The sequence below is a fragment of the Herpailurus yagouaroundi genome, unplaced genomic scaffold, assembly GCF_014898765.1.
Source record: "Herpailurus yagouaroundi ecotype Mexico unplaced genomic scaffold, PumYag 428, whole genome shotgun sequence".
Taxonomy (NCBI): Eukaryota; Metazoa; Chordata; class Mammalia; order Carnivora; family Felidae; genus Herpailurus; species Herpailurus yagouaroundi.
In genome coordinates, this window is record NW_024412645.1 from 1,178,973 (window position 1) to 1,196,239 (window position 17,267).

The following is a 17,267-nucleotide window of genomic DNA, read 5'->3' on the forward strand; positions in this document are numbered from 1 at the left end:
GGCACAGGGGAGGAGCTTTTCCTTAGGTGTCTTGTACTAGGATCAGTGTTCTCACTTTCTCTGGATCTTTTTTAGGAACCTGCACGTAGACCTCAGCGACCTCGATCACCTCCTTTACCTGCTGTCATCAAGAATGCCCCAAGCAGGCCCCCTTCTTTGCAAGCTCCCAGGCCAGCCAGCCAGCCCCGAAAGGCTGCTGTCATCAACACCACCCCAAAGCCTCCTGTCCTGGCAGCCCGGGAGGAGGCCAGTACATCCAGGCTTCTCCAACCACCGGAGGCACCCCGGAAGCCTGCTAACACGCCGGTCAAGACTGCATCCCGGCCCACCCCCATGGTGCAGCCACTATCACCATCTCTGCTGCCCAACTCCAAGAGCCCTCGGGAGGTCCCTGCTCCCAGAGCAATCAAGACTCCAGTGGTCAAGAAGCCAGAGCCACCCAGTAAACTCTCCCCAGTGAGATGCTTTTCCAACCTGAACCTACCTTCAGTGGTGTAGGAGTGGAATCAGGCTGTGTCAAAGCTGTACTGGGGGAGCTTTCTGTTGCCCTTCAGGAGGAGTCTAAATAATTGAAGGGAGTTCTTCACTGCTCCCTTTGAATATTGGTCTGCCATAAATTTGAGTCACTTCCATCAGCTTCTGTGCTGTGGGCATAGGTTGGCAGCCTGGTGGCAGCATTGGTGGGCCGCAGCAGATGGTCAGTATGTTTCAGGGACATCACACCTGGCTGGCCAGGCAGGCTAAGAGAGAAGTGAACTGAGAGGCTCCCCCTACGACAGCTTTGAGCAAAGGTCCTCATGGGCACAGGGACTAGGAGGTTGCTGTGTACTGAGTAATGTCAGGCAAGGTTCAGCCCTGGGGGGACTGAGAAGCATACAAGTAGAACAGCTTTAGGCCAGATGAAATCTTCCTGCACCTCAAGGGCTGACAGGGCCCCACACATTCCCTCTCCTGTTGCTGTAGACCACTCCTAGTCGGAAGCGGACTCTTGGGGTTTCTGACGAGGAAGAAGCTGAGGAAGAGGCTGAGAGGAGGAAAGAGAGGTCTAAGCGGGGCAAGTTTGCCGTGAAGGAGGAAAAGAAGGACTTGAATGAGGTAGGTGGTCCCAGGTGAGGTTAGAGCCTCCTTCCCTAGGGTTGCAGTCTGCACCAGCTCTGTTTCTGTTTTGTGACCTCAGCCTTCCAGAAACCCAGTTCATCTCTGTAGGACTCTTAGTTATGCAGATGATTTAGAAACATGGTGTCAGGTAGGCTTCTGAGTGAGACTGGCTTCTGGCTCTAATCACAGGCTGGAGATCACATACAGATGAGGAAGGCTTGAAACCCTTTGCTTCCCTGTGTCTGTGATTTTCTGTCCTTTGTGTGTTATCTTGTTTATACAAGGTAGATGATTTAGAGAACAGCTCTTGGTGAGGCATGGAGATTTAAACAGCCATATAATGCAGTATGAAGTGATAGCTGATGACCCTGGGTGGTCAATCATGCAAAAATCTGCTCTTCAGGGGCATTGGGGATGCCTCTAACAGACTGTTCTCCTTGCAGCTCTCGGACAGTGCTGGGGAAGAGGATCCAGCTGACCTTAAGAGGGCTCAGAAAGGTGAGTTTGGGGAGGTTCCTGGCAGCCTGTGGGGAAAGGGGTATTCGGACCCCTCGGCCAGCAACAGCTTATCTTAAAGACTCTTGGAGGCTTTCCTGGCTCTGAGCTTTTGTGCAGCAATCATTCCAAGTCTGATCCCAAGAAGAAGTCTGAAGAGAACACACCCTTATGTGTATTTTTAGCACAAATTTCTTGGCTTGCACCTCTAGCAGTCACTCATCCTGCTGCTCTTTGGTACCTTCATGGTAGATGGGGAAGGAGACTAGGGTGGCTGGGCTGCATGTTCCTGGAAAAGTGCAGGGCAAGCATCTAGGGGATTCTTGTCCCTGCAAATCCTGGGGCTGCCTCTGTCAAGGTGACCCTGGCTGAGTGGGGGAGTCTATAGTTTTCTGACACTCACTCCATCCTCATTGTCTCAGATAAAGGGTTGCACGTGGAGGTGCGTGTGAACAGGGAGTGGTACACGGGCCGTGTCACAGCTGTGGAGGTGGGCAAGCATGTGGTGCGGTGGAAGGTGAAGTTTGACTACGTGCCCACAGACACCACTCCGAGAGACCGCTGGTAATGCCCCTTTCCAGAGGCTGACAAAATTGGCCAGGTGGGGGGGTGGGTGTGTCCCTAGCTTCCCTGCAGACAGCCCATCCTGGGAGTCTGGGACACACATAATAAATGCTATGTGCCTCCTAGGGTGGAGAAAGGCAGTGAGGATGTGCGGCTGATGAAACCTCCTTCTCCGGAGTACCAGAGCCCTGACACTCAGCAGGAGGGTGGGGAGGAGGAGGAAGAGGAGGAGGAAGAGGAGGTGGTGGTGGCCCAGCAGGCTGTAGCCATGGCAGAGCCCTCCACTTCTGACTGCATCCGCATAGAGCCTGACACCACCGCCCCCAGCACCAACCACGAGACCATTGACCTGCTCGTTCAGATCCTCCGGTGCGTGTGTCTTCCCACTCGGGCTAGCAGTGGCTCTCCACCTTGTTCTTGCTGTTCTGAATTCCTGTCCCCACTTTCTTTTTTTAGGAATTGTTTACGGTACTTCCTGCCTCCAAGTTTCCCCATCTCCAAGAAGGAGCTGAGTGTTATGAATTCAGATGAGCTAATATCATTTCCTCTGGTGAGTCTGGCCTAATCTTTGGGGTGTTTTGTTTTTTTTTTTTTAACTGCACATGCCCCTGCCCCTTTGTGCTTGTGATTACAGGCTCTCAGCTGTGTTCCCACCCCCCAGCCAGTACCCCCCCCCCCTTTTTTTTTTTGCTAAAAGGAATAGGAGACTTACTGTAGAAAAAGAAGCAGCTTAGCTGGATATGATTGTGGTGTGCAGAAGCCGACCACACCCTACCATAAGATGCTGGGGCTGAATCCTCATGGATAGAAGCCTAGTTTCACATTTTACAATGAATATGTCCTTCTTCCTCTATCCTGGCAGATGGAGTAAACTTGTCCCAAGCAATAGTGAAGAACTTAGGTTCAAAGTGCCTAAAAGTTGACTCTTAGAGGGAGGTAGAGATGTGTGGAAGCAAGCACTGGGTGGTGGTATGCTGTTGTGTCACAGGCCCTCTGCTGGACCTTTTAATGAGCAACAAAAGAGAGTGCTGCCTACAGGGGACTAAAGATTTAGTAGAGACTGAATTTTTACCAGGTAGCTGGACAAGAGACCAATGAGAGCAGTCAGTGCTGTGGAAGCAGGTAGTTGGCCTGTGGCAGCCTTGGGGAAGGAGAGAGCAGCAGCCTAAAGAAGATGTGGATTTCTGCAAGTGCCTGTGTGAGTGATGGGCAAGGTTTGAGGCAGGGGAACTTTTGTGATTGAGGTGTCAGAGGAATGAAAGTTCCCAAGTCAAGGCAGCAGGCATGTGGTGAGCATTTAGGGAAGAAGAGGGCCTGAGAGCCAAGTTATGGTGTGTCTTGAATGTCTGATCTTAGCTATAGTAGTTTAAACCTTGTGTGAAGTGGAGGGCCAGCAAAAGTTTGGAGCTTGGGGGTGTTGTTAGTCTGAACCTGGTCTAGGGGAGGGGTCAAAAAATTTTTCTGTAGAGGGCCAGTTAGCAAATATTTTCAGCTTTGTGGGTCTTAGAGTCTCTGTGGCGACTATTCCACTATTAGAGCGTGAAAGCTGCAGATTATTTTTAAGGAATGGATGTGGTTGTGCTTCAGTAAAGCTTTATTTATAAACATAGGCAGCTGATTTGGCCTGGGGCTCTAGTTTACTGACCCTGTCCTAAGAGGATACCTCTGGTGGCAGATTGTTTGGGTGGATGGAAGATGCAAGGGCAAGGGGGCAGGTCCAGTCGTGAAAGGTCAGAGATGAGGGAACGGGAACAGGAACAAGAGTGGTGAAAGTGGACTGGCCAGTAAAAGGTCTGTGTCAGAAGTTGTTGACAGCAAGCAACTGCTGGGGGAGGAGGCAGAGGCCACATGCTTCCCTGTGTCTCAGGCCTGTGGGAAATGATGACAAAGCTATTAACTGGAGAGAAAACAGAGGGTGAGGGTAAGAGAGGTGATGAATTGTGATTTGTGTTGGGCTGGAAGCACTGGCACCTACAGTTCTGGTGATGTCCATTGGGCAGGTGGAGACTGGGGACTCTCAGTCCAAGTTCTCAACTTGGAGGGGCAGGAAGGCCAGGGCTGCAGATGGGATCTGTGAGTTGTCTACATCAAATGGGATAGATATCTTTATGGTTGGAATAGTTTAATTTTTCAGGGAGGAGTTTCTAGAAAATAGAACTAGAATCAAAACTGCTGGGCTAGTATGTTCAAGATGTCAGGCCCACATGTGGCAGGTATGTGCTTGAGGAAAGAGATGGGGATTTTAACCTCCATTAGACAGTGAGGTTAGGAGTTGAAGAAACAGGCTCAGAGAGGTAGAGTCTGTTGTAATAGAGCCCAGATTTGACTCCAGGTGCTTCTTTAGGACAAGGGTCTTGCCCTTCTCCCATTGCTGCCTTGCTTCCCTGTGAGATGAGAAGGCAGGTGCAAGCTAAGGAAGCTAGAGGATGGCAGAGCTCATGGCAGCTTCCCAGAAAGCTCCGTACCTCAACTCTTGACCTTGTTGAGGCTGCAGGTGCTGTCTGAAAGTTCCAGGAAAAAAAACGCTGATAGGCTGGCTAGGATGGCCTGGCATCCTGTCAGTCAGATTTGTTGCTTTTGGCTTAAGGTTGTTGCCAGACTCAGAGCAAACTCTGGGTGCAGTGGGATCCCTGCTGCTCAGAAGCATCTCAGCAATGCTTGTAAAAGGAGGTATACCACCAAGGCATCAACTTTATAGTCTGCTGACCAGAATGTGTAAAATAAGTCAAACTGATTTTTTTTAATGTCACGGACAAAACAGTCTAATGGTCATTATGTTCTTGTCTGTCTGTAAAAGATCATCCTTTTTCCCTTCATGCTGTACTAGGAGTTCCATAAAGCCATCCGAAGGTCTTGCAAATGTTAGATTCATATATATGAATATATGAATATATATGTTTAAAATAATATAACCATGCAAATCTGTGATAGAAAGAGAGATAAACGAACACAGATCATGGGCTCAAAACATCATACAATTAAAGTTTTAATACTTTGGAGCCTGCTTGAACACTTAATTTGTGCTGCCAAGGTAATTATTTTCTACACAGAACTTGAAATTTCTCTTGCCATTTTGGTTTAATAGGTTAATATTCTAAAATTGTAAGGTAAGTACTTGTAGCAAAATAGTTTTTAAAAACAGCAGTAAGGAACTGCTAAATGCCATATAGCTCGTACATAGAAGCATGTAAATGCAGGAGTTGATATTACCGCAATGGTCAGTCAGGACCACTCATTTTCATCAAAATGGTTTTATCGTTCTCATTGGTGACTTATGAGTAAGTTATGTTATAAATTTGAATTTTAAAAATAAACGTAAAGAGCTCCTGCTCAAATTTTTTAATGAGATTCCATGTAACATTGCTTTTGAAGCAAGTTTTCTGCTACCTTTTAAAAGTTTGAAAAGCCTCATGTCTAGAGAAACTACTAGTTAACATCATTTCCCCACACGTTGGAAGTTTCAGGCACTCAGTAAAGATAGTAAAAGCTCTGATCCTGCTTATATAATATACAAATCTGAGGTATCTGCTATTGGTGGGTGCTTGATAAATGTTTCTGGAACAGGATTTTTGGTTCTGACATTGTGGGATGTGACTTGGAATGGACTGCTGAAAGGGCTGTGGTGAAGTTAGATGTGATTGAGCTGGGAGGGAGACTCATCTTTTTTGTCCTGACTGGAGTGGAAGAATCTTGCCTCACATTTCCTGACGGCTTGCTGTCTGCCAAGGCATTTTGCTGAGTGCTTCACATGAGTAATCTCATCTCCATCCTCATGGCAGCCCCACGAGATGGGCATCGGGTCTTCCACTCTGGAACTAAAGAGCCCACTTGTCCCTTATATGGATATCCCTTCACACATCCTTGTGCTGAGCTAGTTGGGGATACTAGTGCCTATCTAGAGGGGCCCTGGGGACCCCTGTAAGCCCATGCACTCACTCTCTGGGTTTCTTCCCTACAGAAAGAGTACTTCAAGCAGTATGAAGTGGGACTCCAGAATCTGTGCCATTCCTACCAGAGCCGTGCTGACTCACGGGCCAAGGCCTCTGAGGAGAGCCTGCGCACTTCTGAGAGAAAGCTCCGAGAGACAGAGGAGAAGTTGCAGAAGCTGAGGACCAACATCGTGGCGCTCCTGCAAAAGGTGCAGGAGGTGAGCCAGGCAGCCCTCTCATTGCAGCTGGACCACCTGGTGTCTCAGGGAGGGGGGCCTGGGCACCTCCTGCTCCCTTCTCCCCACTCACAGGAATCTGTGGTTTCAACCCTGGCTGCACAGCATCCTGACCAAGAGGGCTGGAGGTGGTGCGGCTGCCTGGGCCTCATCCCAGCCAGACCCACGGTATCAGATTTTTGCCCTTGTTTAGATCTTCTGATTTATAGCCTGGTTTGAAAATCCTCCACGCCATGAAACAAAGATGTTCTCACTCTTCCAGATGACGCCCAGATGGGATTGGGTTGCCTAGAAGTGGGGAATACCCCTAGAGGGTCTCAGTCCTTCATCCAGGCAGTGAAAACTGAGGACATGGCTCTGTGTCTCTCTTGTGGATACCGGGTGAACCAGATAGGCAAGATAAAGGTCCCTATCCTCATGGCCCAACAGTGGTAAAGGACACAGAATATTGATTATGGGAAGTCCTGTGAAGTAAATACAAGAGAAGAAAAACAGGGAGGCCACTTTACTAGGGTGTTCAGGGATGGCCTGAGAAAGGGTATTAATATTTGAGCTGAGAGTAGAATCAGTCATACAAGATTGGCTGTGTGAGTGCTTTAGGCAGATGTAAGAGTAGGACCTGAGGCCCAGGGCAGGGAGTTGTGGGCCATAGGAGAAGAGGCAGGGCTTGTACAAGGTGGGATGTCCCTGGAGGGTTGTGGCACAATCCAGTTTGCAACCCAAGACATTTACTCTGTTGGTTGTAGGAAGGCCTGGAGTGGGGTGGAGGTTAGAACCCAGGACTTGGGTGGGAGATTTTGGTGACCTGATTCTTGGTTGGTGACAGTGAGAAACACAGATTTGTAATATCTGAGGGAAAAAGGAAACGGGTGATTCTTCGGTTTGTCTTGAGTCCCTAGGTGAGGGAAGGTGGTAGCCTGTACTGAGATGGATGCAACCTGGGGTGGGTCGGTGCATTTGGCCTGTTTTGAATGTACTGATTCTTAGAAGCCTGCAACACATCTGAGGCAACCAGAAACCTGGGGTAGAGGCAGGGAAGTAGCAAGAAATCTGGGCGTCATCTGTGCATAGAGGATGGGGAGGTGGGGAGAATGACCAAGATGGGATAGGCCTGACAGGGCGGAGGGGGAAGAGGAGGGGACTCTGGGCTCAGGCTCCATGGGCTGCAAGAAGGATGGGGAGGTGGTGGGCCCCCTCACCGCTTTCAGGCCCCCAGCTGACTGCTCCCTTCTATTCCAGGACATAGACATCAACACAGATGATGAGCTGGATGCCTACATCGAGGACCTGATCACCAAGGGGGACTGAAGGGCTCGGAGCCAAAAACCAGCTCCTCTGCCCTTCAAGGCAGAGCCCTCGGGGGGTGGTGTTTTGTTCTTGGGTTGGTGGACTTACCTTGGTTTGATTCACATGAAACATTTGTGCTTTTGGAGGGAAAAATACTCTGATTCTTTGAATCTTCCTCCCTAAGTTTATAAATATTTATTTTTTAAAAGAAATAAGATGCTGCACCTGCTGTGAGACCATACATTTTTTTTTGGTAACTGTTGGGCAAAGAACAGAGAACTGGGATGCCAAGCTCCTTCTCTTGGCTCCTGGCTTCTCAAGATGTGGTAAATCCAGTGCCACCTGGAAGTCGGAGAGGCTTCAGGGGCAGGGCTGGTCTCTCCTAGAAGATGAACAGTGTTGGGATCTGAGGGGTGGGGGGACGGAAAGACCCTCCAGAATGGTGCTTCTTCTGGGGGCTCTAATCTGGAAGACCTCTGGGGGTAGTGGGTCAGGATAGAGAAACAGCACTGAGCAGGTCCTGTCTCAGGTCAGGGACGTGAATGTCGGCCCATCCTGCTGTCAGTCATTATGGCTGTGGCATTGTCCAGACAGCTTGGGGAAGAAAGAGCCTCCCATTCACCCTCCCCATCTACCACTCAAGTTCTCCCTGTGGCAGTGATTTCTTCAGTTAACTGTGGACAGTGATATATCCCACTGCAAAAATTTGAGTCCAGGTTGAGTAGTAGACAGATCTGACTCTGGTGGGTTGCACACTGAATGAATGTTTGAATTCCAAAGGATTCTTTTTGAGAAAGCCCCTTGTGACAGAACCCCTGGTGCTGATTTGGTGGTGACCTCCATCTGTGGGTTTGGCAGAGTCTGGAGAAAGCATGCTGCCTTAGATGGTGCTGGCTAATCTGGAGAACCTGCTGCTGCTGCTTTTACTGTTTTCCCCTGTACCTGGCCCCACCAGTCCCTGCTCTGGGCCAGACAGGAGAGGGGGTCATTGAGCCACAGGGACTCCAGAGGCAGCTCTTCAGGAAACACACCATGCCTTCCCTCCCTTCTAGTCAGGGCCTCACACAGCTGTGTCCCTCAGGCAACTTCTCAGGGCCAAAGACAAAGGCAAGAGTTGCTGAGTTTCTCTTTAGTGGTCATTGGAAAAATTTTGGTTTGATTTCCTCCAACTCTCTTCTGTCCTCTCTTTATCTGGGGACTTTGTGTTTTCTAGAGGCACGAGAGTTATGACTTGGTGCCACTGATCTGTGATTCAAACCTTTCTTGGTGTGTTTCTGGCATCTACCTATCCCAGGTCAACAGTGGCCCACATGCCGCTCTGTGGAGTCTGCAGAAAACTGGGAGGCACTGGTGAGGGAAGTCTTTACCCATTTGTGTGTGGGCCCAGAAGCACCTGCAACTTGTGGGTTTGAGGCTTCCCCAAACCACATCCCTGGGGGGAGGGTTATTTAGGGAAATACCACTCAGAACCTGGCCTCTTCTTCCGGAAGATTCTCTGAATCTTGGGGTTTGTTGAGCTGGTGATTCCTCTCCCATCCAGTTCTCTCTCATCATCCCAGGCAGCATGTGGTTCATTTTTGTCCCCAAACCTACTGTTTTAATCTAAAAGGAAGTTGGTTCTGCATTTTTACCATAGGATAATAGATAATACCCAAGTTTTTTATTTACACACCTGTAATCAAAATGCAATACTATAAAACTTGGTGAGACTCCTGAACTCAGTCTGTTTTCTTCTCTTAGTAAAATTCAGCACCTTATTTCCTCTTCATTCTTTCTGCTACTATGGCTTTAAACTGTCTTCACATTCTTCCTCATCACCATCTTCCTTTTTCTGTCTTCACCCTCCTTAACATCCACAGAAACAGAAATGCTGAATTTCTTAAACATTTTAGCGTGAAATTCTCAATGTATGCACTTTGCTTTTTTTTTTTTTTTTAATTTTAGCACAAGCAGGGGAGAGGGGCAGAGGGAAAGTGAGAAAGGATCAAGCAGACATAGGACTCGATCCCATGATCCTGTGATCGTGACCTGAGCCAAAATCTAGAGTTGGATACGCAAGCTGCTCGACTGACTAAGCCACCCAGGCACACCCCACCCCCTCCACATCCACTTTGGTGTTTATATCCAATCACAGCTGTACTGAATGCAGCCTGTTTCCCAGACGGAGCTCCTGTCATTCTGGGTGGGAAGATAAAATGCAGTGTCTCTCCCCTTTCCTGTCATAGGACCTGCTTGGGATTGTCTGAGGACTTGGGAGGAGGGTGTGGTCTGGATGATCTGTGGCAGGAAAAGTCCATAGCACACAGCTGCAAAAAGGTGAATGTACAGCATCACTGTTTTTAAGGAATGGGAGCAATGGGGACTTTAAGTGACACATGCATACAGTAAAACTTAAAATAGTACAAAAATTTCAAACAGTACAAAATGCTACACTATGAAAAGCAAGGCTCCCTTTCACTCTTGATCCCTGAAAAGAATATTCATGCTGAGCATACAAATATACATCCACTCTGTTCTGTTTCTGCCTGTTTCCCACTCAATGTATCTTGGAACCTGTTTCAGAATAGCCCATATGGGTCTTTTTTCTTTAGAACAACCTCATAGCACTTCATTGTCTTGGATGTACTGTCATTTAAGAGTCTTCTACTTACAAACATTTGGGTTAACATTTATGGAAAATGGTATGATGAGAGAGAGAGAGTGTGTGTGTGTGTGTGTGTGTGTGTGTGTGTGTGTGTGTGTTCATTAATTCAGATCCATATGTATGCATGGTAAATTCCAAAGAGAAGTGGCTGTGTCAAATGGTAGATATTAATATTAAAAATATTAAGATACAGTCCAGAAAAAACCCCAGTTTTAACTCCTACCAACAGTGTATTCCCCACCCACCCTGCCTATACTTATCAGTATGCAGTCTCTTGCATCCTGTACTAATGTGAAAGGTGAAAAGTGAGGTATTTTTGAATTGATTTGAACTGATTTAAGATTGAGCATCTTCATTGGTCAGTTGTGTCTCTGATGCAGGGCTGTAGTTCTGAATCTGGGTTAGGGACTCTACAAAAGAGCTTACAAAAAAAGATGAAAAACCAAGGAGTGAAGTCCTCAGGAAAAGGTTCACCTTGTATGATCCCTTCACACCCTAAGTGTCCCATGGATTTAGGATTAAAACTCCCCACTTTAGGATCAATACCATATTACCTACTAATAGTATTACTAGGTCAGGACAAGGGTTTGATATGTTTGTTTACTCAAGGAAGGCATGAGTTAATAGGTTGAGAAAAACTTTTTTATATCTATCTGAGTAATACTATTTTTTGGCTGTTCTTGTTGGGTCCAGTTCCCCATGTCTACATGACCGCTTTTCAGATGTGGTTCAAGCAGTGGTAGCCAAGAGTTCATAGCTCTAAGGGTCAATTAGTGATAAGACTGAGAAAGCTCAAATTTCTTTTCCATTTACATATTCTATGTACTCTTGTATTCTACAAGTCTTGACTGGAGTGGGCAGTGCTTCTTCAGTACTTGTCCCTGTTGGAAGGTGTTCTCGAGCTGGGCCAGACTGCAAGGGACCTGTTGCTGGGTGGTCACCAAGGTGCCTGAAACATCCCTCAGAATTCCACTGGAGGGTTCTGGCCTTTTTTGGAGATGGAAGCTTTCTTTGGATGATCACATTGCTTTTGTTTCCCTGAATGGGTCAATGGCCAGCTTGGTTATGAAAGGCAAGAGCTCCAAGGAACATGCTTTCTCTGCTGCCCTGTTTGAGGCTGCAGACTATTCTCTGCCTGTTCTCAGCACAAATAGGGTCCTCCTCCAGTGAGCAAGAAAAAGACTGGGCAGAGGAAGGGCCTGGCAAGGCACATCTCACTCAGCAATGAGCCAAAATATTGATGAGTCTGTGGCCTTTTTCATTTGGAAACTTGGCAATGTGCCAGGCCTAATTAGGGCTCCTGGTGGATCCTGTAGAAATTCTACCAGCTCACAAGGCCTGAGACAAATCACTGCCCATCCTGGCTTATTTAGCTTCAAGGCTAGTTCTCTACCTGAAAGTTATTCAGAGGCACATTATAGATAGCCACTAATCTGGTGCTGGTCTGACTGAAGTTAGAATGGGGGTCCAAAGCCCTTGTTGCCCTGACCCCGAGTTTTTGTGTCCAAGATTCACTGGTCCCTACCTGCTACCTACCTCTAGGCATTCCACTGCTTACTGAGTGCCCCTAACCCATAGCTATCCTCATGGCCTAAACTATTTGGCCTGTTTCAGTATATCCTAAGGGTGAGGAGGGGCAGGGCTTCCATCCAGCCTCCTTTGGGCCTGCCCTTCAGGTTTTGTATGGTATGTTCTGGCGCTGATATTCTGGGTAGCTGCCAGCCAAGGCCTCACACCACTGGGGCAAACTTAGACCACTTGATAGATGGGTCTGACAGACCTATCCTTTCCCCTTTGCTCTTTGGACTCGGCTGAGATGCTTCCATGAGACTTGGTGGGTCCACCTCCTTTCCAAGAAAGCTGTGAGCAGCTCTAATCCACCACTTTAAATTTACTTTCCTTCCCTTTACATTTATGTTTTCCTCTAGTGAAGCTCTGGGCTCTCACTCCCCTCCCTAATGCCCCCATTTAAGACAGTCTGCCACTAACCGGGTTTGGGGCCCTGTGGTGGGAAGAGAACCCCTATTTGTTAGAAAGGAAAGCGTTTTTTCCTCTAAATCCTCTATCACAATACAACATGGGCTGGAGAGCAGGCTGCAGAACTGGCTGCAAATTCTTAACCTTGTCCAGAAGACGCGGCCGGGACCCAGCCGCAGTCCCAAACAAGCGCCGGCCTTCCAACCCGCCAACGATTGTGGTCCGTCGAGGGCGCCCCTTCGCCTGTTCTCCAGACCCTCGAGGCTGGCACGTAACAGCGCCTGTGTGATGCAGCTGTCCAGCACGTGCGGCTGCGCCCGTGCACCCGTCTGAGACAAAATGAGCCTGCCTATGGGGTTGGAGCCCGGAGGCGCTCGGTGGGGGGCGGGGGGCGTGGAGGAAGCGTTGTGACCTTACGCAGATGTTCGAGGCTGGTCTCAGGGTCGAGATGTGGGGACCTCGCGGCACCACCGCAAGTATCCAAACTGGGGGCAAACAGGGTGGGAGGTATCGTCCCCAGGGGTTTCATATCCTAGGGCATGGGGGAAAGGCCTTGGGGATCCAATGGCCTGCCCACAACCCAAGCAGAAAAGTGGTTATTTAATATTTTTTTAAATTCTGGCGCCTGCATATTAAGCCCGAGAGTAGATAAAAAAATGTTCCCTGGTTGTTTCTTTAACTTTTTAAAGCCACTGCAGAAAGCATTTTTTGCATAGATGACTTTGTGGTGTGGTGGTTTTATATCTGCAAGACGGAGGACCCGGAAAGGAAGCTGCATGTTTTACGTCTTAAAATAGCCATTTCCAGGTAATTTTCCTTGAAGGTCCAGCCTACTTGCCAGCCTGTTGGCCTCTCCCAGGACCTGAGACCTCTTGCACTTCACAACCATGGCCCATTTTCTACTGGTTTGTCTTAGCTTGGTAGAAGACTGTTACTTGGAAGGTAAACATTTTTAGGTTTTGGGGTTTCCTATCATGCTTAGGAAAACCTTTCCTCTTCCCTCCATCACCATCCCTCAAACGTTCTCTTACTCTTTGTTGAAATACTAAAAAAAATTTTTTTGTCAATGTCCGCTCTCTGTGGGATACATTTTAGTTTAAGCAGTAAGGCAAGAGTCAAGCTTTGCTTCTTTTTCCAAATGGAAATTCACTATGCTCGCCCCATTAAGTGAACCATCTTGGTCATTATTTATATTCCACTATTAGATGGGCTTGAGATGCCCCTTAGACATGTCAGTGAAGACATCCTGTTGGACAGGTGACTCTGGTGTGAGAGGTGAGGTCCTAGCTGAAACTAGAATTTTGAGCATCAACATCTAGATGGATCAGTCTCCCCCCTACCCCCCAACCTTTTAAAAAGACTTTTCCGGCTATTCTTAGAATTCATTCTGTTAAGTGAAATTTAAAATCATGTTACCCAATTTTTCCCATCCTTGCCAAAGAAAAAGTTCCATTGGGATTTAAATTATAACTATTAAATTTAGATGTAAGTTACGAGAAGGTTGACATTTTTATGACCTTAATTAAATATCCCCAGAGGATAAAAACTGGTTTTTCATTTGTTTGACTCTTTAGATCCCACGATAAGATTTTATAATTTCTTCATACAAGTTCTATAACTTTCTCATTTTTCTAAGCGTTCTATAACTGTATTTATCAGTATTGTGAATGGGTTATTTTTCCCATCTCTATTCCTGAGTATTAATATAGAGAAGACCAAACAACTTATTTTCTATGTTATGAACTCTGGCAGTTTTAAAAATAAACTGTGTGCGTTTTTTTCTTTTTAATAGATGCAAGGTGCAAATTTGCCAGTGTGTCAGTTTAATTGCCATTTTGCTTTGGCTAGAACCTCTGACGCAATGCAACAGTGTTGAATAATTATCTGGGTCTTGTTTCTGATGGGATGGAAATCTACATTAGGGTTGAACAGAATATATATTGGCTGTTGGTTTTGGTGAATGGCCTTTAAAATGTGGAAAGAATTTCCATCTTGTTTTAACTTGGGGCTTCAGTGGTGGAGCCGTGGCTGCCAGTCTTACCTGAGTGGAGCACCAGGGGGCACTAGTTACATAGACTGCAATGTGGGTTAGGGGCACACAACTGTCAGGCACACAACCTGGACTGTATGTTTTTTGTGTCCCCCCCCCCCCCTTTAATAATTATTTTTATTAGACACTGAGTAGCTACAAAAGAATACTGTATTTATAAAATGTTTATATGGTAAGAATATGCAGTGTACACCTATCATCTTGGTTTTTTTAAAATACTTTTTTAATGTTTATTTATTTTTGAGAGACAGAGTGTGAGTGGGGATGGGCAGAGAGAGAGAGAGGGGGAGACACAGAATCTGAATAAGTCTCCAGGCTCTGAGCTGTCAGCACAGAGCCTCATGCAGGGTTTGAATCCATGAACTGTGAGATCATGACCTGAGCTAAAGTCAGACCCTTAACCAACTGAGCCACCCAGGTACCCCTCTAACTTATTTTAATAAATCCTTCCCTAGAGGCACCTAGGTGGTTCAGTTGGTTAAGTGTCTGACTCTTGATTTTGGCTCAGGTCATGATCTCACACTGATAGCACAGAGCCTGCTTGGGATTTTCTCTCTCCCTCCCTCTCTGCCTCTCCCCTGCTCATGATCTCTCTCAATAAATAAATAAACATTGAGGAAAAAAGATCTTTAAGTCATGAAGATACTGTTTTATATTATAGAGGCTTTATAGTTTTGTCTTTCACATATAGATCTTTAATCCACCTGGAATTGATTTTTGTTTTTGTTTTGTTTTGTTTTAATTTTTTTTAACATTTATTCATTTTTGAGAGACAGAGTGTGAGCAGAGTAGGGGGAGAGAGAGAGGGAGACACAGAATCCGAAGTGGGCTCCAGGCTCTGAGCCGTCAGCACAGGGCCTGATGCGGGGCTCGAACTCACGAGCTGTGAGATCATGACCTGAGCCAAAGTCAGATACCCAACCGACTGAGCCACCCAGGCGCCCCTGGAATTGATTTTTGTATATGGTTTGAGGTAGAGCTCTAATTCCTTCCTTCTTCCTGATTGTCCCTACATCCTTTAATGAAAAGTCTTATCTTTCTCCATTAATCTGCAGTGCTACCTCTCTTATATATCAAATGTTTAGATATGTATAGATCTGTTTCTGGATTTTTATTGTTACATTTGTCTCTTGTTTTTTCTATGCCAGTACCACACTGATTTAATTATTATTTTACAGTAAGTTTTTATAATTAGTATAGCCAGTTCTACCACTTTTTATGCTTCAAGAGTGTCTTGACTATTCTTGGCCCTTTGTATTTCCATATAAATTTTAGAATTATTTAAACTCCATAAGAAAACCTGTAGGGGTTTCACTGGAATTGATTGTATGTGATCAGTTTGAGAAAAATTGATATCTTTTTAAGTCTTCCAAACCATGAAGATGGTATTGGTGTCCATTAATTTAGATCCTCCTTTCTTTATATCTCTCAAGAAAGTATTATAATTTTCCCTTGAAAAGGTCTTACATTTCCTTGATTAGATGTATCCTAGATACCTGATGGGTTTTGATGCTACTGTAAATGATATTTTTAAAACTTCATTTGCTGATGGTTTGTTGCTAGCATATAAAAATGTAACTGATTTTCATGTTATTCTAATTTATCTTTAGATTCTTTTGAGTTTTCTATTACATATCATCTGTGAGCAATGATAATTTTGTCAATTCTCACATTTCATATATTTTTCTTGCCTTATTGCATTGGCTAGGGCTGCCAGTACAATGTTGAATGTAAAGGGTAAAAGCAGGTATTTTTTTGTTCTCTATCTCACAGACAAAGCTGTTTTTTTGTTTTTGTTTTTGTTTTGTTAGATACCATTCATCAGGTTAAGGAAGTTTCCCTCTATTTCTATTTTAAAGTATTTTTTTTCCTTTTAAATATCATGGATGCATGTTGGATTCTATAAAGTGTTTTCTGCATCTATTGAGATGACCATGTCGTGTTCTCCTTTACTTTGTTAATGTGGTGAATTATATTTATTACTTTTTCATAGGGTAAACTAACCTTGCATTTCTGGAATAATGATTGTAAGGTTTCTATATTTCTAGACTTGTATATTGTTTTGAATTATAGATCATGTGACACCAGTTTGTAATTTTCCTCTATCCTACTGTCCTTGTTAGGTTTTGGTGACCAGATTATGCTAGTCTCAAGAAATGAGTTGGGGACTATTTCCTCTACTTTTGGGATAGTTTCTGTAAAGCTGGTTATTCCTAGGTCAGCTGTGTGTGGAGAATTTTGTGTATATATGTGAGAGGAGTTGTTTTTTTTTTTTTTAACTGATTTAAGTTTTTTTTAATGATTGTAATACTACTCAGGTTTTTCTAATTTTTGAGTCATTTTTAAGTTATATTTTTCTAGAACCTTATCTCAGTTTTTAAAGTTACTGGTTTTTGTAGCATCTGTATTTATGTATTCTTTTTATTTCAAATATTGTTTTTTGGGGTTCATCCATTTCCTCTCTCCTTCCTTCCCTTTCTCTGTCTTCCTTATCAGTAAAGTCTTGTCCATTTTAGTTTTTCAAAGAATCAACCTTAGCTTAAATGGTCCTCTCTGTTTGTTTTTTAATTTCTGATATTTATTTCCTTTGAGTTTGTCTTAATGTTCATTTTCTTAGATTGGATGGTTAGCTCATCATTTTTAGTCTTTCTTCTTTTACAACATGAGCTTTAAATGCTCTAAGTTTTTCTCTTAGTACTGCTTTACCTCTATCCTAAGTTTTGATATGTGGCATTTTAATGTTTAACTATTTTATAATTTCTGTTGTTTTCTTCTTTGGTCTACCAGTTATTTAAAAGTGTATTTCTTTTTTTTTTTTTTTTTTAATGTTTATTTATTTTTGAGACAGAGAGAGACAGAGCATGAACGGGGGAGGGTCAGAGAGAGAGAGGGAGACACAGAATCTGAAACACGCTCCAGGCTCTGAGCCGTCAGCACAGAGCCCGACGCGGGGCCCGAACTCACGAACCGTGAGATCATGACCTGAG

The 17,267-nt window shown here is 45.3% G+C and overlaps 1 protein-coding gene across 4 annotated transcripts in view; it reads left to right on the plus strand.

The window, feature by feature from the left end:
* Nucleotides 1-9,326, plus strand: part of MORC2 (MORC family CW-type zinc finger 2) — a 41,800-nt gene extending 32,474 nt beyond the window's left edge. Inside the window, exons 19-27 of one of the 4 annotated variants that reach the window (XM_040463855.1) lie at nt 76-456; nt 964-1,095; nt 1,542-1,596; nt 2,016-2,157; nt 2,284-2,526; nt 2,614-2,707; nt 6,116-6,304; nt 6,398-6,490; nt 7,562-9,326. In XM_040463855.1, the coding sequence (XP_040319789.1) occupies nt 76-456; nt 964-1,095; nt 1,542-1,596; nt 2,016-2,157; nt 2,284-2,526; nt 2,614-2,707; nt 6,116-6,304; nt 6,398-6,490; nt 7,562-7,630 (1,398 nt within the window). In that variant the 3' untranslated portion in view covers nt 7,631-9,326. The remainder of the gene's footprint in view (nt 1-75; nt 457-963; nt 1,096-1,541; nt 1,597-2,015; nt 2,158-2,283; nt 2,527-2,613; nt 2,708-6,115; nt 6,305-6,397; nt 6,491-7,561) is intronic. The other 3 variants (XM_040463856.1, XM_040463857.1, XM_040463858.1) reach the window with 3 other exon arrangements.
* The last annotated feature ends 7,941 nt before the right edge of the window (nt 9,327-17,267 follow it).